This window comes from Balaenoptera physalus (genome assembly GCF_965194825.1).
Source record: "Balaenoptera physalus genome assembly, chromosome: 5".
Classification (NCBI taxonomy): domain Eukaryota; kingdom Metazoa; phylum Chordata; class Mammalia; order Artiodactyla; family Balaenopteridae; genus Balaenoptera; species Balaenoptera physalus.
In genome coordinates this window covers 80,777,701-80,804,185 of record NC_138884.1, presented here as the reverse complement: position 1 = coordinate 80,804,185, position 26,485 = coordinate 80,777,701, and the positions used below count along the sequence as shown (strand labels likewise).

General features: G+C 35.7%; 1 protein-coding gene across 4 annotated transcripts in view; it reads right to left on the bottom strand.

Annotated features, from left to right (window-relative positions):
- Positions 1 to 26,485, bottom strand: part of GABRA2 (gamma-aminobutyric acid type A receptor subunit alpha2) — a 115,156-nt gene that overhangs the window by 10,255 nt on the left and 78,416 nt on the right. For 3 of the 4 annotated variants that reach the window (XM_082464286.1, XM_082464288.1, XM_082464285.1), the window contains one exon: positions 1,651 to 1,853. In XM_082464286.1, coding sequence (XP_082320412.1) covers positions 1,651 to 1,853 — 203 coding nt within the window. Of the gene's footprint in view, positions 1 to 1,650; positions 15,716 to 26,485 lie in introns of those variants that run through there. The other variant, XM_082464287.1, reaches the window with a different exon arrangement.

The following is a 26,485-nucleotide window of genomic DNA, read 5'->3' as shown; positions in this document are numbered from 1 at the left end:
TCCTGCAAATTAGGTTGGAACATAAATGATTTCAACCTAGATTTAGCTTCACTATGTGTGATCTGCTATGTGGGTAGAGTTAAATCCAGTATTCATTAGTAGTAGGTTACTGCTTTTAGAATTCATTATCAAGAATGTGTTTTTCACATTTATAGGTACTTCTCTTTTCCAGGTTCAGGGGTTGAGAAGGCATATTATTTGATATGCAAAATCACAATATCAATTTGATTGACACCCTCATTGCATTAAAAATAATATATCAGTATATTTCTACACAGGGCATTTACACTACAAACTACTATTTATCTTTTGTGACATATTTACAAAGCATTTTATCTTCAAAAAAAGTTAGTATGAAAGTGCATGTGTAACTAATATAAAAAGAAGTAATTGCATAGATAGCAATGGAAAAGCAGTATATTTTATGGGGAATGAAAACATCAATCAACAGTAAAATGCAATGGAAATGGTAAAATAACCTAGAAGGTAAGCATGGAAAATCAATCAGATTCCCTTTAATATTTGCTCATTGGCTATTAGCATACAAAACATAGCTTATAAAATGAAATAAACCAGCACTCTTATGAGAACTTTTACAGTTTACAAAATTAGGGAAAAAGAGCAAGACTTTTAAACTATAACATCAACTGTTTGTACACTTTAACTGCAATATTGTCATAGAAATTTGAAAAAAAAATTTGTATTCAAATAACTGGAAAGGAAAATCAGCAAGTATATTATTCCAAATTTAATGGAAGGGTATTCAGGTAGATATTTTATTATAAAGGAGCCCTCCAAGTAGAATTTTTACTATTATTAAGACTACTTTCTATCTCATTGTGATATATACAAAGCCTCCTCATAAGACAGATGAATACTAATCTATAGCCTAAGAAAGGAAACGGCTATTTATCAATGCACAAAACTCCCACTTCCTTCAGTACTTGAAACCTAAAAATAGACACCTGAAATAATTACCAAAGAAGTTAATCTTCAAAACAAATACTTTTTCTCTTATAGACTGCAGGAGCAACTTAAAATGTCTAGGCATTCCTACCTAGTTACTTATTCCATACAACATGGGAGAGATTACGATGCTGCCAGTCTTTTACATCCAAGCAACAGAGATGGGGGTAGGTGAAGAGTAACTCAGCCCACTTGACTGGGCCTGAAATTCTATAACTGGTAAAGTTAATGTCCACTTTTCTTTTCCAAATCTTTTTCCTATAAACCAGCGTAGTTAAGAGCATGAATTTAATGGTCAGGCAGACCTGGGTTTAAGTATACTTATTAATTTGTGTGAGCTTGAGCAAGTAAATAACTTCACTAAGCCATCCATAGCTTCTTCATCAGAAAAAAAGGAGAATTAAAAAGAAACCCTAGTTATAGAGTTGTAAAGATTACACGAGAGAACATATATAAAAAACTTAGCACAGTGCCTGACACACAGAGCTCAAAAGATGCTAGGAAGTGGTTTTAACAGAAGTAATACTACCAGCACTCCTAAAGGATTTCAGGCAAGAGCGTACTTTGAAAGAAATCTTTTATGTTTGAATGTTCTTAATGTCAGTTTTGAGGAACAGTGTCTGTTGCAAGCTAAATCTGTTGGGGGATTCTCTTAATCACGCTGAGAAGGAAGTTCTCACTTACCTTGTCATTTACTACACTCTTTCCATCCCAAGCCCATCCTCTTTTGGTGAAGTAATTAACAGTTGCAAATTCAATTAGGGCAGAGAACACAAATGCATAACAAACAGCAATAAACCAGTCCATGGCAGTTGCATAAGCCACTTTGGGGAGAGAATTCCGAGCACTGATGCTTAGAGTGGTCATTGTGAGAACAGTTGTTACTCCTGCAGAAAGATAGGAAGCAAAAACATCAACAAATACCAGCAGGACAGCATTGGAAATACTTTTTTTTTTTTTCCCAAAGGTACTTTCAGTGCCACCTCTAGCCACTAAAAAACCAAAGAAAAATCTTCAGAAAGAAAACAGTGCAAAGTTAATTATCGTAAATGGTTATTATACTTTTTGAAGTGATGACTCTGAAATGCTTTCATTTTTCATTTTTGTTTGTATGAATCTCCTTTTTCTCTTAAATACCATCGTGGTTAGAAAGACTGGTGAAACTGAAGTAGAATTTCCTATAAGGAAAGAAGGACTTGATATTGACCCATTGTCCATTAACATTAATTTTTAAAAAAATCTTTCACAAAGCCTCACATTAATTTGTTCATCATTTATTTGAATCATTCTAAGCAGACGATCAATCATCCACACTAGTAGTCACAATAGAACTACGATTAAGAAGTTCTTCATTCTAAGTATAGCTACCTAAGTATGAAATTAATTCTGGATTGCCTAGCATTGTGAGGACATAATTTCTTTCATAATGAAGCTTAGAATCTGCAGAAAATAAAACAAGCATCTAAATCCCAAACCTTATAAAATTTAAATCACTAAAAAGGTATATTTTATACCTTTGTTGGTTTAAAAAATAATTTCGTTCCTTGCATTATAAAGCTTTTCTGCCTATAGTCAGGGAAGTCACAATGGTTAAGTAAAAAGAAAGCAATAACTCAGAAGCCAGTCACAGTATCAGCAGGTCAAAATGTCTACAATTACCTGTTTTATCAGAGATTCAAGAGAGGATTAGTTATGTACATAGGGGATACATTAAATTAAAAGACAATTGAAATGTTAAAGAAATGTTCATTCATATACTGATATTTTTTATATTTTATTTTTTACTTTCCCTTAGGATAAATAAAACAGCCTTTTTTCTCACTTACCATAGAGTTAGCAGTTCAAAATAGCAATAATTCTATTTAATCATGAGTGAATGCATCTGGGAATATGATGGTAGTAGTAGGAATAAAAGGTAGAAAAATAAATTTAGCTCACCTGCTGCAAGTCAATATTAAAAAACACATTTACAGAAATACACTGTGTTTGCATGCATCAAACTGTGAAAGGTTTTAAATGGTGTCTTCTTTCGAGAATTTGGTAGAGGAGAATAATTAAATAGAATACAAGCCAGATACACCCACTCATACCCACAAACACAACCATATCCACCTGTACACACACACACACATATATATATACATGGCAATGCAAATGACGAATCAATATATGAAAATATATTTAACTTCACCAGCAGTCAAGAAAAAAAAAGCAATAATGAGATACCTTTTTAAAACAATATTATCAGCAAAATGTTAGCAAAACTTTAAAAGATTGATACTATCCTGGCTTTGAAGAGGATGTGGAGCAATTGACATCCTCTTTAATAGGGATTACAGATATCTAAGAGACTGTTGCCTAATCTGAGGTCATAAAGATTTAGGCCTATATTTTCTTTTGAGTTTTATAGTTTTAGTTCTTACATTTAGGTCTTTGGTCCTTTTTGAGGTGATTTTTGTGTATGGTAGATGTCCAAATTCATTCTTTCGCATGTGGATAGCCAGTGGGCCCAGCAACGTTTGCTGAAAAGACTTTTCTTTCCCCATTAAATGATCTTAGCACTTTTGATGAAATCAATTGATCATAGATATATGGGTTTACTCTGGACTTTCAATTCTATTCCATTAATCTACATGTCTGTCCTTATGCAAATTTCACAGTTTTGATAACTTATAGCTTTAGAGTAAGTGCTGAAATTGGGAAGCAGTTCTCCAAATTTCTTATTCTTTTTTCAGATTGTTTTAGCTTTTCAGGGTCCCTTACACTTTCCTATGATTTTATGGTCAGTTGCTCATTTTTTCAAAAATGGGCATTGGAGTTTTGATAGGTATTGCATTGAATCCCTTGTTTGGGGAAGTATTACCATCTTAACTACATTAAGTGTTCCAATTCCCAAATATGGGATACATATCTATCCATTTTAATCACATATACATATATCATTTCCATTTATTTAGAACTTTAATTTCCTTCAGCAACATTTTATAGTTCTCAGTATACAAGTTTTTCATCTTTAAACTTAAATTTATTTATAGGCATTTTATTCATTTGGCTGTTACATAAATAAAAATAGCTTCTTCTTAATTTCCTTTTCAGATTGTTCATTGCTAGTGTATACAAACAAAACTGATTTTTTTAATGTTGAGCTTGTACCCTGAAACTTTGCTGAATGTATTAGCTCTAATAGTTTTTATGTGGTTTAATAAAAGTTTTCTATGTATAAGAACATGTGATCGTGTGATCTGCAAATAGAGTTTTACTTCTTCCTTTCCAAATTGGATGCCTTTTATTTGTTTTTCTTGCCTAACTGCCCTAACTAAAGCCTGAAGTATGATGTTGAATGGAATTAGTGAAAGCAGACATCCTTGTCTTGTTCCTGATGTTAAAGCAAAGACTTTTAATCTTTCACCTCTAAGTGTGATGTTAGCTGTGGGCTTTTCTTTGATCCTCTTTGTTGGGTTAAAAAAGTTCTTTTCTAGTGCCAGTTTGTTGACTGTTTTTATCATGAAAGATGTTTCATTTTGTTTTTTAGAATCTACTGAGATGATTTTGTGTTTTTTCATATTTCATAAATATGTTTGGTATTACATTGATTGCTTTTTGTGTGTTGAACCAACCTTACATTCCTGAGGTAAATTCTACTTGGTCACAGTGTGCAATCCTTTTTATATGTGGCTGGTTTCAGTTTGTTAGTTTCTTGTTGAGGACATTAACATCTATATTCATAAGGGATGTTAATCTGCAGGGTTTTTTATTTCCCTTGTGATTTCTTTGTCTGGTTTTGGTATCTTGGCAAAATGGCTCCATAGAATGAGTCAATAAGTTCCCTCATCTATTTTTTCAAAGAGTTTAAGAAAGAATGGTGTTAATTCTTTCAATATTTGGTAGAATTAACCAGGAAAGCCATCGGCCTTAGGCTTTTATTGATTTTTTTGATTACCCACTTCATGGCTTTACTTGTTATAGATTTATTCAGACTCTTCAGTCAGCTTTGGTAACTTTCTGATTTGAGGAATTCGTCCAGGTTATATAATTTTTTGGCATACAGTTGTTCACAGATTCCCTTATAATTCTTTTTATTTCTACAAGGTCAGTTTTAATGTGCCCTCTTATTTCCTGATTTTAAAATTTTGAGTCTTCTCTCTTTTTTTGCTTGATCAGTCTAACTAAAGACTTGACAATTTTGTTGACATTTTTAAAAACCAACTTATGGTTCTATGTTGATTTTCTCTATTGTTATTTATATTCTCTATTCCATTTATCTCTGTTCTAATTTTTATTAATTCCCTCCTTCTTGCTTTGGGTTGCATATGCACTTTTTTTTTTTTTAGTTTTTAAGGTGGAAAGTCAGGATATTAGTCTGAGATCTAAAAAAAATAATGTAGATGTTTACAACCATAAAATTCTCTTTGAGAAATGCCTTTGTTGTATCCCACAAGTTATGGTATGTTGTATTTTCATTTCCATTCATTCTAAAGTATTTTATACTATCTCTTGTGATTTCTTCTTTGACCCAATGGTTATTTAGAAGTTTCTTATTTAATTTCTACATATTTGTGAATTTTCCAATTTTTATCTATTATTGATTTCTAATTTCATTCCATTGTGGCCAGAGAACATGCATTGTTTGATTTCAATCTTTAAATTTGTTGAGAGTTGTTTGTGGACTAATGCATTGTCTTCCTGAAGAATGTTCCATGTACATTTAAGAAGAATGTACATTCTGCTTTTTTTGGGTGGAGTATTCTATAGATGTCTGCTAGATATGGCTGGCTTATACTGACATTCAAGTCTTCTATCTTCTAGTTCTAGTCACTATTGAAAGTGGGGCATTGAACTCTTCAACTATTATTTTTGGACTGTTAATTTCTCCCTTCAATTTTGTCAATTTATAGTCATGTATTCTTAGGCTTTTTTGTTGGGTGCATATATATTTATAACTGTTATAACTTCTTGATTGACTCTTTTATCATTTTTTATATTCTTATTTGCCTCTGGGAAAGTTTATTGTTTCAAAATCCATTTTGTCTGTTATCAGTGTGGACAATCAAGCTCTTTTTTTTTTTGGTTATATACTATTTCCATTCTTTTATTTTACCCTATTTGTATCTTTGAATTTAAAGTTAGTTTCTTGTAGACAGCATATAGTAGGATCATGTTTTATTTTTTGTTTTTTATCCATTCAGCCAATTTCTGCATTTTAACTGATGGATTTAATCTATTCACATATAACATAATTTCTGATAAGAGAAAAGTTACTTCTGCCATTTTCTATTTATTCTCTATAGGTATTTTATATATTTGTTCCTTTGAGAACAAAGGAACAAATATATAAAATCTTAGAGAATCTTTTTCTTTTGACACTTTGAATATGATATCCTACGGCCTCCCGGCCTCCATGCTTTCTGATGATTTGTTAGCTGTTAATCGTATTGAGAATTCTCTTTACATGAGGCATCCCTTTTCTCCCGTTTCAAGATTCTCTTTTTTTTCAGTTTGATTCTGATGTATCTATTCGTGGGTCTCTTTAAATTTATTCTATTACTGGTTTACTGAGCTTCTTGAATGTGTTGATTTGTGTTTTTCATTAAATTTGAAAGTTTTTGGCCACTATTTCTTCAAATATTTTTAAAACCTTTATCTCTCTCCTTTCCTTCTGTGACTACCATTATACATATACTGACATGCTTGATAATATGCCTCAAGTGTCTTGGGCACTGATTATTTTTCCTCATTTTTTTTCCTTTCTGTTCCTCATACTTAAGAATCTTAATTGACCTATCTCTGAATTCATTGATTCCTTCTTCTGACTGCTTAAATCTAATGTTAAGCTCTTCTAGTAAATTTTTCTTTTCAGTTATGGTACTTTTGAATTACAGAATTTCTACTTGTTTACTTTTTATAATTTCTATCTATTGATTTGATATTCTCTGGTGAGACATCATTATTATACTCTTCTTTCATTCTTTAGACATGGTTTCCTTTAGCTCTTCTATTTTAACTAATGTAGCTTATTTAAAGTCTTTGTCTACTTAGCCCAACATCTGGGCTTCCTTAGGTATAGTTTCTAATGAATCTTTTTTTTTTTTTTGGTGAATGGGCTATCCTTTTTTTTTAATTTGCAGAACTTATATTTTTATTGTAAACTGGACTTTTTGAATACGGCAATGTGGCAATTCTGGAAATCATATTCTTGCCCTCTCCAGGGTCTTTTGTCAATTACTGCTTGTTGTATTTATTGTCTCTGTTTGTTTAGTGACTTTTCTTAACTAATTCTGTAAAGTCTGTATTCTTTTCATTTGGGACCGTTAAGTCTCTGTTTTCTTAGCTTAGTAGTCATCTAATGATTGCATAGAGTTTTTCTGAAACACTTGAAACCAAAAAAATATCTCAGTCTTTGTCAGGTGATTCTTTGTGCAGGTTGGGATATGTCTTCATCATTCAACCAGGCAGTTTACAACTCTGCCTTCTCATCCACTTCCTGCTTGTGTTGAGGCTCAAGGTCAACAAGAGGGGAGAGCTTTGGGCTTTCTCAGTCTTTTTTTTGTGTATTCACATAGCTCTATGTATGCATGTGGGCTTCTAGATTCCAGGAAATATGTCAGTGCTTTTCAAATCACTTATGTACAATTCATTCACCAGCTTTTCCTCTCAAACCTTTTGGTTAGCCCATTGTTTGCCCCAGATGTTATCCACTGCCTCAGGCAGAAGCAGCTAAAGTATTTGCCTGGAAATGCTTTCAGTATGCATCCTTCAGGTGGTAGCTTTGGCACTGGGGGAATTCTGAGTCAAGTGAAATAAAAACAAGCTTTTTGAGAAGATCTTCCAGGGAGGCATCATACAGATGAAGTAATGATAATTCTTTTTGGATGAGCCCCATTTTCCTCCTTCTGGTACCAGGAATTCAGGCTTTATTTTCAAGACTACCACTTAGGTAGGGAGTGGGTATAGGACTAGTGTAAGTTGCAACACCATAAAGATTACTATTCTTTACCAAGATTCTACCATTTTTCTTGAATACATGTACTCAGGGTTGCAAGCTGTTGGCTAGTTTCCAAAGTTCTGAAAAAGCTGATTTTAACAGTTTTACCAGTTTCTTATTGCTTTTATGAAGATGTGGGATTTTAGTATTTCCTACTCCACAGTTTTTGGTAATGTCACTTCTAACATTTTGAGGGTCTACCCTGAGACCTAGGAGTTATCTTTCTAGATAAGCCAGGGCAGTATAAAATACTGGATAACAGTACAGATATTTCCTCAGAAGGCCTTATCATCAGATGGCTTGGGTTTGAATTCTGGCTCCATTACTTGCTGCCTGTGTGATTTTGAGCAAGTTTCTCAACTATTCTCATTATGTTCATCTTCAAAATAGAATTTTAGACTATATCTACTTCAGAAGAATGTTGTGAAGGTTAAGTATGCATTTACCACAAAGTCTGGAACATTGTAGGAATTTATTAAATGTTACTTATTTTACTTCTCTTTTTCATTGTTATTACTATTACGTCTATCAGAAATCTGCTTTACTTAAATGATAGCAGAAAAATATTTAAAGGTAAATGATACACAAGGCCCTTTACATGAACACTGCTTATAAAAGTAAGAAAGTGGCAAAAGTGGCACAGTCAGTATTTGGGAAATAGTTTAATAAATTGTTGAATACCTACATTAGTAATACCAATACAATATTGAAAAGAATAAAGTTGGGCTATACATTGATGGCAAAAAATCTATAATACATTTTGCTTAAAAATGTTTCATGATTCAAGATTCATGAAAATATACACAAATGGATTTGTGCATCAATATAGATATACTGCATGAACTTAGTAAAAAAAAAATCAGAAAAGACACTCATCTTAAGTTACCACTTTGGTAACTTTAGGGGAGAAGATAGCACATGGTTTGGAATGATGAAACAGAACTGGACTTGGGACTGATTTTTCATTGTTTTACTTTTTTGGAATTTTAGCAGGTAAACATAAAAGGACAAAATCTCTAAGGATACAGTCTAAGACAATAATATTAGTTACTTTGGGGAATTAACATTGAAGGAAAGTCATTTTTAAAAATTTTTCCTGGAGTGAACTTGCTTTGCTTCTGTGATAAGAAAAAATACAAAATTTTTGATTTAAACAAGAGATACTTAATGACTTTTAATCTTTTCTAATTCAAGTGTGAATTCTTGGGAACGACTGATAGATACATTAGTGTTGACTAACTTAAAGAAAATCTACAAAAAATGCATGTTCAAGTTATGGCAAACTATAAATTTAACTATGATTCTAAGTCTATACTGCTAGCTTAAAATTAGATCTGAGTCTAGTCATTCAAGCCAATAAAACGTTATAGCAATTTCAATATGAATCTACTAGGAGGCTCTTTTTCACCATATTCAAATCTTCCCTATATCTAAACTTAATTTTCTTTCGTCTAGTTGTGGAAACTTGACATTAAAATTGTTAACATGGACAATAAGCTCCTTCCTCCTTCCCTCCCTTCCTTCCCTTTCTTCCTTTTACTGGAGGGGTAAGATTCTCATACATCAGCTCTTCTGCCCGCTCGTTGAGTCTAGCCTGGTCCCATTACACTGTAGATAGAAGAGCAAAGAATTAAAGATCTGCACTTAGCTAGAAACCTCACAAACCTTCCACAAGCCCATCTCCCAACAATGGGCATTTTTCTATACCTAGTAGGGCCTCCATAAATGAATATTCCCACATTACTTTAACAGACTTGTGTCTTCCCTTATCACCACTGTGTGACCACCGAATCCCAATGCTTCTTTGGGAAGCCTAAGTTTCTTTTTCAGTAAAATAAAAGGCAGGTATTTTAAAGTGCTTTCAGCACTAAAATTCTATGCATATATGTGAAAAATATGCGACCATTCCCCATACACAGACAATATCTAATGTATAGCTATTTTATATTCTGATTTTATTCTGTGTAATATTTATTTCAAGGTGTAGTGCCAAAAACCTCAACTCATAGTAGCTGAGAAAATGGTGTCAAAGTAAAGAAATGCTAAGTATTGAGTGAAAATATACACTGAAAGGAGAAAATCAAATCAGGGGAAATGATTTCAGCACAGAGACTGAGACTGTGGGCTCCACGGCCCGATGCCTGAATTCTAATTTTGTGACCTTAGGGAAATTCCCTAGCCTCTTCGTTCCACAATTTCCTCATTTGTGAAGTGGGGATTAGGGATAGTGTTTTCCCATCCTGTTGTTATAGCAACCAAATGAGTTACTGCATGTAAAGCAATGTCTCTGTTATAAAAAAAGACACCTCAGTGTGTGTGCGAAAAAAACACATCACTCTGAAAGCAAAGTCAGGACATATTTAAATCAGAAAAATAAAATACTCCTTGAGACCTTTATCCCCATCAAATGCTTGTTTGTGGTTAGGGTGTGGGAAGTTAGGAAGAAGTGTCAGAAACCAAACAGGCACAAAAACTGCAATAGAACAGAAATGTAAAATTGTTTGATACCACCTGCTGGCTACTGCTAGAAATGGCAGAAACAACAGACATCCTGGAAACAAAATAGTGGATTCCCCACCCCACCCCTGCCTGCCCCTTCAGCCCCATGGACAAAGCAATAATCACCCCTTCCCCCCAAAAATGATAATAATAACATTTACAAATACAGTATAAGTGCAGTATGAAAGGTTGCTATTTTAGTTTATTTTTAAGGTTGAAATTTTAACGCATAACTGTACTACATCTGAATAACAAAAAAGTTGAAACTTCTATGTGTTAGAGACAGAAATTAGAACTTGGATAGCATATCATTGTCCTAAAACCTAATTATCTCAAATTCCACTAATTTAAAATTTGTGAACTATTGATTATAATCTGGAAGAACATGATCGAAAGGTTAATTATAATGTAGACAACACTGTGAGGGATTACAAAGTTTTCTTTATGCTTACCTGAATACATCATGGATTTAATAAATCCAAAACTCATATCCCTTTCCCCAAATATTGATGTCCCTTTCTCAATGAAAGGCCTCTGCGATCAGAATGAAGTCATTTTCATATTCTGTCAGTTTGGGCAACACATGGTTTCCTCTCCCTAGAATCTTTTCCTTGTCACACATCCTTCTTTTTTACCTAGCTAAATCCTATTTCTTCTCTTAAGTTATTGAGTACCTACTTACTGCAGGTACTTTTTGTAGGCACTGGGAACATACCAATGAACAAAATAGCAAAGGTTCCTGCACCTAAAGAATGCACATTGGACTAATGCTGCAGTACACACAGCTCAACTTGTTCTTTCTGCAGGATTTCATCCATAAAGGAAAAAACATGGGCACCTATGACCTGGTCCTATGCATACCTCCATAGGTCGTGTCCTTTTTCAATTTTCTGTTGGTTTACATGACTGTATATCCCTAATAAACTATATGGATTAGAGTTTGTTTGTCTTCTTCTCCCCAAAATGTAAAAGTGTGCATAACAGAGGGTAGGAGGTCATTAAATAGTTTTTAAATTAAATAGTTTTTAAATAAATAGGGCATAGCAGAGTGCAGGAGGTCGTTAAATAGTTTTTTAATTGAAACTACTCCCCCAATGATCTGTAATTGATAAGCCTTTATTTATTAGGATAATGGCAAGAAATCTCTTCCTTCTTTTATAAAGCAAGTAGGCATTGAGTTCCCATTCTGTGCTGAGCTCTGTGGAGCTGTGAATGGAATGCGAGCCAAACCAAATCAGTTCTCTACGAGACATTTTTTCAAAAGAGCACAAAGTAACATAACATCACAAGTGGGCAGGGTCTATGATGAACTGTAACGGGGTGACCTACCTAGATGGGAATTTGGGTTAGACTTCCCCAAGGAAATGAAGGGGTAAGTTAAATGGTCACCAGACAATGGAAGATAATACTAGACTGAGGAAAGAATATGCACAGGACCCAGCCCAGAGACATGGGGAAACACGGCATTGTGAGGCATGGAGAGAATCCTGCAAGGTGGGAAGGCAGAAGAGAAGGGTTTCGTGAAGAGAAGGCGAGAGGGGGAGACAAGAGCCAGACTATCCAGGGCCTGTTTGATGGTGTTCAGGTGATAATAAATTCTTTTCAAGAGCAATGGGAAAGCTTTACAGAGTCCATTTTAAACTGGTTAGTGACATGGTCAGTATTTCTTGTTTAAAAGATTACTCTGACTATTGTTCCTCTATAGTTAAGGTGGTTGCTTTTTTCTTTATTTTTTTCCAGCATTTTCTGTTTGCCTTTGGTTTACTGTAGTTTGGATACGATATGACTAGGTATGTTTATTGTTTGTTTTGATTTGTTTTGTATTTATCCTTCTTGGTGTTCTCTGAGCTTTTAGACCTATGGTTTGGTCATTAATATTTGGCAAGTTTCAGCCTGTTAATGTCAAATATTTCTTCTGTTCTTACTTTCTTCTTCTTCTGATATTCCAATTATGACTATGTTACACCCATTAAAATGGTAGCAAAGTTCCTGAATGTTTTGTTGCTTTGTTTTTGTTGTTGTTTATTCAATTTTCTTTTCCTCTTTGAATTTCAGTCTGTGAGGTTTCTAATGATCTACAGACAAGCTCAGTGATTCATTCTTCAGCCTTATTGAGTTGATTGATGAGCCCACTAAAGGCATTTCTGTTATTGTGTTGTTGTTGTTTTAATTTCTATCATTCCTTTTGATTCTTAGAGTTTCCATCTCTCTGTTTATATAACTGATTTCTTCTTGGATGTTGTTTCCTTTTTCCATTAGAGACATTAACATATTAATCATAGTTATTTTAAATTCCTTGCCTAATAATTCCAACATCCCTGGCATGTCTGAGTCTGGCTCTGTTGTTTGCATTTTCTTTTCCAACTGTGTTTTGTTTTTTATTTTTCCTTTTGGCATGCCTTCTAAATTTTTCCCCAAGTTTTATTAAGATATAATTGGCATGCATCACTGATAAATTTTTGTTGAAAGCTGATCATGTTGATTTGGGTAATAGGAACTAAGATAAATAGACCTTAAGGGTAGGATTTATGTTAACTTGGCTAGAGGTTGGCTGTGTTTAATGTTTGCTGTCATTATAGGTGCCACAGGATTCAAGGTTTTGTTGTGTTCTTGCTGTGGCTTCCCCTTTTGACTTTGGACTTCCCTAGCTGCTCCTCCTCCCAGGGAGTCTGTGTCTTCAGTTCTTTCTGCTGTAAGCTGCTGCTATTCTACGGGCATCACCTTGGCGTGGCGGTAAGGGGTACGGGAGGGAGACTGGTCTACAATCTTCTGATTAGATCTCAGGCTTTTAGGCAGCCCGTGTCTCAGACTGTAGCTTCACAAGTGTTTCTCCACTTGTACAGCTTTCTTCCCCATTCTGCTTGCTCCTTGCAGCGGCTGTAGCATGCCCAATCTATTTCCTTGATGCTCTGATCTCTGTTGATAGTATTTCATTTCCTCAAACCTCCTTAGGTGAGAGAGTAAGACTAGAGGGCCTGGCGTGGGAGGTCTGGCCTTCTGTCAGCTGGAATGAGGATCTGGCCAAGTCCCTTCCCCTGGACACGGGCTTTGGCTCTGGAGAAGGTTCTGGGTATATTTCAAAAAAGCTTCTTCTCCCTTGCCCTTCCCTCTGCCATTGTCAAGAATGGATATTTCTCACATCTTTCCCTTGAGAATCTAGTGGGGTTCCGGGGAGGTAAAGCCCACGAATATGTGGGGATCCCCCATAAGACTGTGGCCTTAGGAGTTTCTTACTTTCACATGAGTACACGCTTAGTTTCTAACAATTCATGACAGTGACCATTCAAGTGCCTCTACCAGATGCTTAAGCAGCGTTTCTTTCAGCTAAAAAGAAAATCTTAGCTGTGTCTCTCAGTGCGTCTGCCTCTTCACAATTTGGGATGGCAGTTTGCCTGTCTCCTTGATTCTTGTAGGAATGCAGTAAAAGCCCTTAATTTTCATTTGTTTAGCTTTCTCTTATTGTAAAGATGGGAGTGACAGCTTGCAAGCTCTTCATATGTCAGTGCTGAAACCTGAAGCTCAGCGCCTTGATTTTAATACATGATTTTTTATAACTTCCCATGTTATTAGTCATACGTATATTTTTTCTCTTCTGGGTTTCTGGTTGTGTCTGGGTAGTTGAGTTTGACAGTTAATCAGAAAAGCTAGGTAATATTTAGCAAGGTAATGAATCAATATAATATAGACAACCTTCTGGAAGTAAAGAATGAACTGATAATCAGCAGATGACTGATAGCCAACAAGGCAAATTCATAAATCTCTGCATTTGGCCAGCGCAATTAAATTTGAAACAGATGCTCTAACAGTTCACTGTGTTCCTGCTAACTGCATCTTAAAAGAAGAACTTTGAAGACATATAAAAATGAATTAAAATGAATTATAATATAATGTCAGAGTATTGTTATATCACTATATCGACATCATTTAAAAATAACTTGTTAAAAACAGGAAAATTCAAGAAATCAACCAAGTTTTTAATCATATGTACCTGATTTATTCAATCAGCTTGCCTCATATTTGTTCCCCCACTAACTGGCTTGATTATATTTTTGGCAAAAATATTACTTGTAAAATCTGGCCAAATTATTTAATGCTTCACTACAAGCATAAGCAAAATCATATTTTAAGATTGAAAGTACGAAGAAAATTCATACAGTAATGTTACTGACCCTAATTTAACATCTGTGCACACTAGTTGTTCAATTAATAAGATATTAAGAACCTTCATGGATACAGACTGCAATTTATTTGCAATCAGTGTATGTGAAAGTACATATACATACATGCATATGAATATTCAGGAACTCTGGGGCATCAGTGGTGGAGCCTCAAGCTATGAGGATGAATTAATATACCAAGTCTGTGTTGAGTGCCCCTTCCAGGTTATCAGAGCGCACCCTGAATATTCCCAGAACATAACATATCATAATATAAACCATTGTTTACCTTCCCTTCTCCTCAAACAGACTGTAACCTCTGTGAGTGTAGGAATAACATCTTTTTTGTTTACCTTGTGTTGCTAAGGTCTAGCAAAGTGTCTGGCACATATTTTCTAACTGAATGGCTTAATAAATATAGTTTTGAAGCAAATACATCTATTTGTGTGGATATAGACATATATTATAAATGAGTGGGTATGTTTGTGTGTGTTTGGGGTTAAATACATAAATACACAAAAACAGTCTGATACTAGCTATTTTTTTCCCAGAATTCAATGACTAGGGAAGTGGATGCCTTGGAAGATTTGGGATTAAGAGATGTCCGATCATTTAAACAGTTTTAAGTAAATATTTTATGTGTTCCATAAGTCTAATCAAAATATTATATATGTAACATTATATATATATATATATATATATACACACACACAAAATAGTGTGTACATAGTATATGGTGTACTATATACTATGGTGTACTATATACTAATATTTAATGTGTATATATATATATAACATATATAGTTATACATGTAATATATACATATATAAAATTACATAAATATACTAATGTTATGGTTAATTCTTAGAAAAGTTATTAAGCTAAGCACCAACTAAAAACTGTTCTCTGGTGTGAGCAAGTAGGAAAGCAGACAAGATAAAATGAAAGTACCACCTCATCCTCTCTCTCATTTAACAATTGTGGTGGAAGACATCCAAGGGTATGATTGTTGTGGTGTCAGAGACCTAGGCTTCCTCTTTCTTGTTTCTCTGCCATTTTTAAGGTAGTGCCCATGTCCTTGAGGTTGAAGAGGGCTTGCCAGCACTTGGCCTGCATTCCAGCAAACAAGAGGGGAGGGAGAAGGAGGGGCACATAAAATATTTAGGTTCTTAATATCTTATTAATTTAACAACTAGTGTGCATAGATGTTAAATTAGGGTCAGTAACATTACTGTATGAATTTTTTCTTCTTACTTTCAATCTTCAAATATGATTTTGCTTATACTTGTAGTGAAGCATTAAATAATTTGGCCAGATTTTACAAGTAATATTTTTGCCAAAAATATAATCAAGCCAGTTAGTGGGGGAACAAATATTAGGCAAGCTGATTGAATAAATCAGGTACATATGTCTTTGAGAACTTAGTCATATGGCCACATCTAGCAGTAAGGGAGGCAGGGAAATGAGTGGGTGTGTACATCAAGTCAGTGTAGTCTTCACTTGATGTACACAGCTAGAATTGAGACTTCTAATGTTCTGTAAGTTATTAGGGAGTAACTAATCATCTCTGACAGATGGAGGCCTGTGATGCTCTAGGCACAGACTATATAAATTATCTGAAAAATTGGGAAAGGAAGAAAGGACTGTTTTATATTAACCCTCTAATGTATCAAACTACCTACTAAAGCAAAACTCTACATACCTACATACACTGGCCTCCTGCAAGTCATTCCAGTGGGCTTGCTTTGCAAATACAGCTTTGAGACAGTCCCAAGGCCCACTTCCCAATAGTTTGGTCCTATCGAAATAGAGATTCTAGACCTACTATTTCCATGCACATTCTGTCTTTTGATCACTCTCTTCTTTAGTTCTCTCTGTAGGCTGTTCGTTACCACTCGTAGCTCAATTGTTCAGATTCCACGAGGTAACATAATTGCTCTTCTACTCCTCTTACTTTACTGTTCTCTCTGGGCAATATAATTTACTCTCATTTCCTAACCTGTTCCCCCATGACAAATATCTTTAAGGATGTATCTTATGAACTCCAGTGCCAAATATCTCACTCTGGCCATCTTCTGGATATCTCTAATGGGCTCAATAAAAGTTTATTGAGCTTCCTATATGACATTAATTTTTTATTTTAGAATTTTAAAAATTAATTAATTAATTTATTTTTATTTTTGGCTGCGATGGGTCTTCATTGCTGCATGTGGGCTTTCTCTAGTTGCAGCAAGCAGGGGCTACTCTTTGTTGCGGTATGCAGGCTTCTCATTGCGGTGGCTTCTCTTGTTGCAGATCACGGGCTCTAGGCACACGGGCTTCAGTAGTTGTGGCATGCGGGCTCAGTAGTTGTGGCTCATGGGCTCTAGAGCACAGGCTCAGTAGTTGTGGCGCATGGGCTTAGTTGCTCCATGGCATGTGGGATCTTCCCGGACCAGGGCTCGAACCTGTGTCCCCTGCATTGGCAGGCGGATTCTTAACCACTGTGCCACCAGGGAAGCCCGACATTAGTTTTTTAATTAAAAATCTATGCAGTCTACTACACGTCTGCACTTTGTTATACATGAGTATACAAAAAATACGAATTATATGCTCAGGGAGAATATAATCTACTGGAAGATGCAGATAATCAATAGGCAAATTTCGCAGATGCTGTAATAAATAACAGAGAAAATATGGGGTGCTCTGAAACTGCCTAAAAAGTACCTGTCCAAGATTTTGGGATCAGAGAAGTCTTCCTACAGGAAGTGATATATAAAAGGAAATTTGAAGAGTCTGAGGAATATGTTCAATGAAGAAAAAACATGTTCCTGGGTCTAATGTAGGTCAGTGTAGCAAAAGGTGCCCTCACAACAGGTTAGGTTGGGGAGGCCCATGAAGGCCGCATAAACCTGGTAAGTGTTTCAGTCAATGGCTATAACGTACAGTCATGGAAGTTTCATGCAGGAGAGGGTTATGTGACTAGATTTGAGTTTTAGAAAGATCAATCTTGCCACACTGTGTAGAATGGAGTGAAGAATAGTAAGACTAAGGACAGAGAGATCAGAGAAACCTTTTATAATAATCCCACACTGTTAAGTCCCATAGAAATCTCAAATTTTAAGCCTTCACAACTGAATCTATAGTCTAAGCCAAAACCTCCCATAATTCTCTATTGTAGGGAATGATGTTACATTTATCTAGTCACTCAAGTAGAAATCTAGGAGTATTCTGCAATGCCTAATTTCTCTCCCCTTCAGATTCACTATGTCCTGCATATTCTTCCTCCCTAGCTTCTCTCAGATCTATAACTCTTTCTCCACCAGTATTCATTGTCCTATTCAGGCCTTCATTATTTCTCACCCAGATAATATCAACTGTCTCTTAACTAGTCACCCTCCACCACTAATACCATTTCAGTCTATTTATACAATATTCCCCATAATAGTCTTCCCCGAAACTCAAATGCCTCCAGTTTACTCCCTCACTAAAATACCCTTCAAGCAGTTTCCATGGCTTTAGCGCGGAATGTAAGGCTGTACACGAACGGGCCTCTGTCTAACCATCCTTACAAACAAATGAATCCCATGCCTGAGATACACCGAGCAATAATCTGCTTCATATGCTCCATGTTGCTTTTGATAATTGAGCACCCTCTGCTTAGAATATGGCCTTTTCCATTATGCTAATTTGCAAGGCTTGACTCGATTCTTCTTCCCTTGGGGTTTCTCTGACTTCCTCAGATTTAACTGCTTCCTTCTTTTTGCTCTTACCTTATTTTGGAATATTTCTCTCCCAGCACCTATGATCCTCTATATCACTTATTTATTTACATGTCTCTCTCACTCCTCCATACTCTGAGCAGCCTATAGGCACGTGGAAATGCTACCACCTCATTCAGATTCTGGCAAGAGTAAATCCTTATTTTTTGTTGGTTCATCAAATGAAATAATTAATTTAAAAATCTGTGAACTGTAACACTGGGAGACCATATTCACAAATTCTATAAGAAGGAACATACAGGTTAAGAAGCTAATGAGCTTTAGAATGAAACAGAGGGCTTCCCTGGTGGCGCAGTGGTTGAGAATCTGCCTGCCAATGCAGGGGACACGGGTTCGAGCCCTGGTCTGGGAAGGTCCCACATGCCACGGAGCAACTAGGCCCGCGAGCCACAGCTACTGAGCCTGCGCGTCTGGAGCCTGTGCTCCGCAACAAAAGAGGCCACGACAGTGAGAGGCCCGCGCACCGCGAGGAAGAGTGGCCCCCACCTGCCACAACTAGAGAAAGCCCTCGCACAGAAACGAAGACCCAACACAGCCAAAAAAATAAATAAATTAATTAATTAATTAAAAAAAAAAGAATGAAACAGAGGTTTAATCACAACATTGTAGTATAAATGGAATATAAAAATAGTGTAAATTGATGCCTTTTCCACTTAAATCGCATATTCTTACATTACTCCAGATAGGATTAAAAAGTATCATTTAGGAGCACCTACTATATGCCACATATTATTATAAGAACTTTTCATGTATTAATTTGTTTAATTCTCATAACAACCCTGTGAGTTCGGTATTATTATCAGCCTCATTTACAGTTGAGGAAACTGAGGCTAAGTGAGGCTGACTACCTTACTGAAGATCACACTGTTAGCAAGGAGTAGAGGTGGAATACAAACCCAGGCAGTCTGCCTCAAAAGTCCACACTCGTCGCTAAATTGTACTGCCTAGTCTATAAATGGTCTCTTCTTTCAAAGCCAATTATATGTCCATAGAGTGTATTTTTCAAAATCATGAATCTAACACTTCAGCCCCTAAGCTCTTTATACATTTTAAAGTTATATCGTGTATTAAAGTGTTTCGATTGCTTGAGAAGTGGCTATGCATAGAGACAATGTGCAGTAAAATCAGGCACGGATTTGGATTCTGCTTCTGCCACAGCAGCTATGTGACCTTGCTAAGCTTCATTGCCATCTGTAAAATGAAAATGATTTTTTTTGGTGGGAGGGGGATTGTTGAGAGGATAGAGTATGAGCATGTATGCCTGGTACATAGAATTGTCCAACAAATGTTAAATTATCCTCCTTTCTCTCTCCCTCTCCCTGACACCTTCTCTCTCTCAGCCTCAGTGACTTTATCTCTGAAATGGGAATTATGATATATTATAATAGAGTATTTTATATAATTGAACATTAAATGATACATGCAAATGTCCCATTTGGAACCTGTCAAATAAAAAGTGCTATAGCTTCCCTGTTATTTCTGAGTTGTTTAGGCCCCCAATATGTAGATAAAGCAGCTAAGAATCCAAACCAAGGATGCAAGAGTCCCATCTAGTGGTGGTTTAAGAAAAAAATCAAGACACCTAAGGATTATACTGCTTAAATGGTTGCCTAGAAAGCCTTGGGCTATTTTGTTTTATTCATTTCCCACCTTGAGAAATAATCTAATGTGGCTCACAGGGAAAGAGAAAGCAAAGCCTTGAACTGGATTCATCTCTGTTCTTCCATTGTTCCAAGAATGTCCAAAATCTTTTCAGAATGGATCCACAGATTTCTGGTCTTGTTAAACTCATTATCTTCATTGCTGAACTACTCTATTCCTAGATTTCCAAAAGGATGTGATTCAGCTCCTCAGTTAGGCATGATTTGATAGCCTAATGCTATCAGATGGATTCAGCAGTGTCGTTATGACTTAAGACCAATCTCTCGCAAGAACACCCATCAGTCAAAATCTATTACATTTGAGAGGTGACTTCCAAGAAGTCTAGCATGGTTTACATCTAATCTCAAATGATATCAGGAATGAGGTGGAAGTTCTGGTTAAGGTAAGGCTAGATCTAAAAGTAGTTGAAAACAGCCTTTCTGGGATCCCTGCACCTCTGCTCCGTTACCCAGGAAAATGCAATCCAGCGTAACTGCTAAATACCACAGTGATTGTTATGAGCTAACTGCATGTCTGTGTTCCCTCCAGATTCATATGTTGAAATCTAATCCTTGATGTGATGGAGGTGGGGACTTTGATAGGTAATGTGGTCATGAAGTTGGGGCCCTCATTAGAGAGATGAATGCCCTGATAAGAAGAGGCCAGAGAGTTAGCTCACTCTCTTTCTGCCACGTGAGGACACAAAGCCAGCAGCCTATAATGAAGGAGAGGCCTCTCACCAGAACCCCACTGTGCAGGTATCCTGATATCCAACTTTCAGCCTCCAAAACTGTGAGAAAGAAATTTCTGTTGTCTATTAACCACCAAATCTATGGTACTGTGTTAAAGTAGCTTAAACTAAAACAGTAATATTCTGATTTCATGAGTTTAAAAGAAAATAATATATTCAGTATGATGACAATAAGGCAATACAAGAACAGACCACAGAAAACACCATCTTGTATAAACTCCCCACTGTTATCAAATCTTTTTATTATTTCAATCTTGTAATTGTATTGTCATAAAATGCAAGGTGACTGTTCAAATATTAATTGTTTTGGTGATTTCTTATAGCTCCCTGAGGTGATCTAACTAGGGAGATATTATGTTATTTGTGATAAATAATGCATTAGTAAATAATTTTTATCAGAAAAAAGTCACCCAAGTGGAAATCATTTCCTTGAAAGACTAGGAGGTATTTGAAAATAAACAATAGTTTTAATTTTTTTGAGAGTTTAAAAACTAAGAATAAATATGCACTCAAAATTTTGCTATAGTGAAAATAAATATTTAATGATCTAAACCTGTTTAAATAGTAAAATAATCAGAGTAGAAAAATCTATTATTTTCTACTTTGTTATTTCAAGGCGTAAGTGAAGAAAAAAAAAAAAACAAACTAAAAACAGAAACTAAAAAAAAAATCAAAAGGAAACGACAGTAACAAAAAACCCTTCTCTTGAAACACCTAAAATCTCCCTTATATATTCTATAAGGTTATGAAGCTTTCACAGATGAGTTCCAAGACAAAGTACAGTATAAGAAATGGTTTTACAGAATGCAGTCAAAAGCAGTCATAGAATTCTCCACCTCAGATTAAAATTAAACAGAAGTTTCTAATGACTAAGGTGAACCTATTATAAGTACCTATACTTTTAAAGACCTGGATTAACTAGGTTAATTTTGCTTAAAAGTGCAGAATATGACACCAGGACAGGAGAGAACTTTGAAAAGTCATTTAATGCATTAGTTACTATACCATAATGTGATAGTATCAACTTCTGGCAGGAAATAGGGCAAGGAATCTGAAATACTTCAATAAGCAGCTGCTAATGCCAAAAGTTAACTATTGTTCAAGTCTGAACATTCACCTCTAGTTCTGATCTATGTTTAGTAAGCCTGACTCTCAAACAGAAATTACCTATGTTTGAAGCAATCACCCAGGAGATTTCTGATTTCAAGCTCTAAAAGAAAACAAAACAAAACAAAAAAAAAAGGAAAAAGTAGTTTGATGGCATAAAGGTGCAGTAGAAAAAGTGAAAAGATTAGAGTCAGAGAGTGTAAGGTCAAATTCTTTCTTTGTTACTGACCTGCTGTCTGATAATGGAGTAGTGTCTTAATACTTTCGGGCTTCAAAATTCTTGTCTGAAAAGGGGGGATAATTACTTTCCTAACTGGGGATATATATTTTTTTCAGAATTAAATAATGATTAAATTTGAAGTTTCTAACACAGTATATAACCCATAGAGGTGCTCCGAAACGCGCTTTTAAATTTTTTTCTCATCACTATGACTGCATAGATTTCGGTGTAGGAAATGGGATTGGATAATCTGCCCTCATAACTTGAATGGTCATAACTGTATTGAAGTGATATTTGCATGTCCTGAAAAAGAATCTAAAAAAAAAAAAATTCACTGACAAAATAAGAGCATACACTTTTAATTCTCTTCCTATGCCCTTACTAATAATCCATTCTCCTCAATAAAGCTTAAGCAGGCCACCTATATTCCTGAAACAACTTCTAAACCTGTCCCTAGACTTGGACCAGCAAAGCTTTCTAATCTTCCTTGCCATGGCTTATTAGCATATTTTGCTGCAGTCACTTTCCTAATTGGCAGTGGCTGACGGGGATGGGTCTAACAGCAGGAGGGAGGGAGGCTGGTGGGCTGGCAGCTTGCTGATTAGCATGTGCTGCCTTGTGCCAAAGTCAATTCTGGGATGCCAGGTGTGCAGCCTGTTAGCACTCTGCAGCCCATGCCTTGTGGAAGACAGGGATTTGGAACAAGGTTTGCAGAGACTATCTTTGCCCTGCACAGGCTTTCTGTTCATTGGTTTCATATCCTGCTACCACCCAGACATTCTACTCCTGCTGGCACTTTCTCCATACTTTCCAATTAAAACCATCCATGTCTCCTTCTAAGACTGCCCCCGTTCTTTCGCCTAGATAGGCTGAAGCTGTATCCAGGTGATTTTCTGACTTTCTCTCTCTTTTTAAAGTTCTTTTCAGCTTGATTGAGGTATAATTGGCAAATAAAATTGTAACATATTTAAAGTGTACAGTGTGATGAATTGATATACATTATGAAAGGATCCCCACCATAGAGTTACTTAACCTCATCTCATGTATTTACCTTTTTTCTTTCTTTTTGGTGAAGACACAAGCTCTATTCCCTTAGCAAATTTCAATTAGACAGTACAGCATTATCAACTATAGTTACCATGTTATACATTAGATCCTCAGACCTTATCCATCTTATAACTGAAAATTTGAACCCTTTTATCAGCCTCTCCCTAATCCCTCACAACCAGCCCCTGGCAACCGAGATTCTATTCTCTGTTTCTATGAGTTCAACTTTCTCTTTGCTTGGATTTTTTGCTCAATTCTTATGCAATGCTCTTTCCTATCTCTGCATGCCTTCATCCATAGACCACTTGGATTCACAGCACATTCTGCAGTATCCTTGGTTCTCAGAAAATACTCAGACTTGCTATTTGTTGAATATATAAAACAATAGAAGTATATGTTTACTTTAAGATTTAATAAAACCTGTACACATATTGTTTCAGGGATCCTCTCAGCATCCCAATGAGGTGGACAGCATAAGTTTTACATCTATTCACAGTGGAGAAAATCTAGACTTTACAGAGGTTACATGCTTGCTTAATCTAGAAGTGGAATCAGAACCTGACAGAAGCTCTCTTCATTCTTGGTGCAATATTCTTTCAAACATGTAGTTAAGCGCTCAACATTATTTGCTGTTTTATTTAATAATTTAATTTATTATTATTAGTTGTTTTATTATTATTATATTTATTACTTCAGATCTTGATTATCTCTTTATTAAACTACAATAACCTCATTATTAAGGGACTTTCTGCCCAGTAGGTGACTGGTTTCTCAAAAGTTGAAGTGGAATGTTCTTCTTATCTGCCATTTTTATGATCACCTATAGTATGTGTTTCATGTAACGGGTACACAGAGCCCACTTTCTATAGAGCTTTCCTGAACTAAATGGAGAAGCATGTTTTTCACTCACCAATTCCACTGTAAAAAAGATATTTCTAATATTAAATAACTTGTCGGACAAGCTGGTGGAGGGGAGAAATGCTCCAGAGTAGGACTAATGTTGAGACCTATAGGGAATTAGACAATGATGAGGGCCACAGGATAAAGGGAAGGTAAGCATGAGGGAAGGGAGGAAGAAGACTAGTGACAATATTGAGAAAGGTATGAAGAAAGCAGATATATTGGTAACTCAAAATGATAGTCTAATAATGCAATATTTAATATTTGGTTTTATAATGTATACAGTTTACATAATATAGAATTTTAACCACACCCAAAGAGAGGTCAGGCCTTTGCTCTCAGCTTCTGGGATGTGATTTCTAGGCCTGGAACGTCACACTTGATAAGAGTGGCTTTGCCTGGGGGCTTTGGTGCAGCCCAATAGTGACAGTTGAATTTAGGGTGGGAGTTTGGGAACGTGCCATATCAGCTCTACCTCCTGAGGAGCTGGAAACTGAGATCAGCCACAAGACCAATCAACCATGCCCATGTGACAGAGCCCCAGTAAAGCCTCTGGACACCAAGGTGCAGGTGAGTTTCCTGCTTGGCAATATGTGCTGTCACATTATCAATGCCAGGAAAGTACTGCTGTCCCTGACTCCATGGGGAGAGGCCAATGAAAGCTCTGCATTTGGTACTTTGCCTGGACTCTACTCTATGCGCTCCTTCCTGTGGCTGACTTTAATCTGTATCTTTTCCCTGTAATAAACCATACCTGTGAGTGTAGCAGCTTTCAATGTGTTCTGTGAGTTCTTCTAGTGAATTATCAACTCTGAAAGTGGTTTTGTGAACTCCCTGTACTTACAGTTAGTGTCAGAGTGATTACAGCCCTCTGCCCTGTGTTCCTTCTAAACTTCACAGTTGGCTAACCTATTGCAATGAATACATTTTATTTGCTTATTTTTTTTCCCCTGTATCCATGCAACCTTCTTTTGGAAACAGCACTCTGATTCCCTAATTTTAAAAATTAGGAAAGTACCCCACTTGACACTTTTAGTCTCTATAATTTTGCTAACCTAACTCTCGTTGAACTCACAAATGTGTTTATCTATACTATCTATCTATCATCTATCTAAAATCATTTTCCATTTACTTATTGCCTCAGTTTAACCTACTTAATTGGCCATCAGCTTAAAAGGAGGTAAAAATAACTGCCCTCTTGAAATTTAAATTCTTGTCGGGGAGGCAAATTAAACAAAAATATTTTTTTTTCTATAAAATATTGGAAGATGATATGTGCAATGGAAAAAAAAAACATAGAATAGGACCAGCGAGAGCAGAAGATTCAGGATTGGGAAGCAGTTCACACTTTTAAGTTAGATTGTCAGGTAGGTCTCTTCAAGAAGATGACATTTTAGAAAAGCCTGAAGGAAATGAAGGAATTAGCCACACAGATATCTGGGAAAAGAGAAACCCAAGCAGAGGGAAAAGACAAACCTTAGAGGTGAATGGCTAGTATATTCATGACATAAGAAAGAGGCCTGAGTGGATGTTAGGGGAAGGGAGGTCATAGGAGGGGTGTGAACCTGTCCGTGATGATTGTATCAGGGATAAGAATGTGACCCGTGTCTAACCAATAAGACTCAATTATGCGACTTTGAGATGGGATGCACATCTAAGATGTTGTTTCTTATGGATATCTATACAAGCTCAGGATTAATTAAGAATAAAGTTAACAAAGAGGCTTAAGTCAGCTGGACTTGAGCTTCATTTGACATAATAAAGGAGACTCGATTAAAAACTGAACACACACTGGCATATTTCACTTAAATACAAGAATATCAAAAATTCTGAAATTCCCTTCAGACAATTGAACACTGATGATATGAATATCAAAGAAGCTGGAAAACTGCCCAGGTACCTCTTACCTAGAGATTTATAGAGTTCATAACTCCCAAAATATGCCATCTTGGGATATCCAACCTAAACTAAAACAAGATCTGACCACTCTTTACCTATTTATTGATAAGAAGGAAAGAATTAAGTATTCGACAATAAATAGTAATAATAATAGCAAACGATTACATAGAATTTACTATGTGCCAGAATTGTTCTAAGTGTTCCATGTGTCTATGAATGTATGTGTGTGTGTTGATTCCCTAAAATACCTCATGAGGTAGATATTATAATCCCAGTTTTACAGAGGGATGAAACTAAGGTACAAAGAGGTTAAAAAGACTTTCCATAGCTTAACTTATTTGATCATAGAAGAGCCAGATTTTGAACCAAGATACAAACATACCTTGGAGATATTACAGGTTTGGTTCCAGACCACCACAATAAAGTGAATATCACAATAAAGCAAGTCATGTGGAATTTTTGGTTTCCCAGTGCATATAAAAGTTATGTTTACACTATACTATAGTGTATTAAGTGAGAAATAGTATTGCCTTAATTAAAAAATACTTTATTGC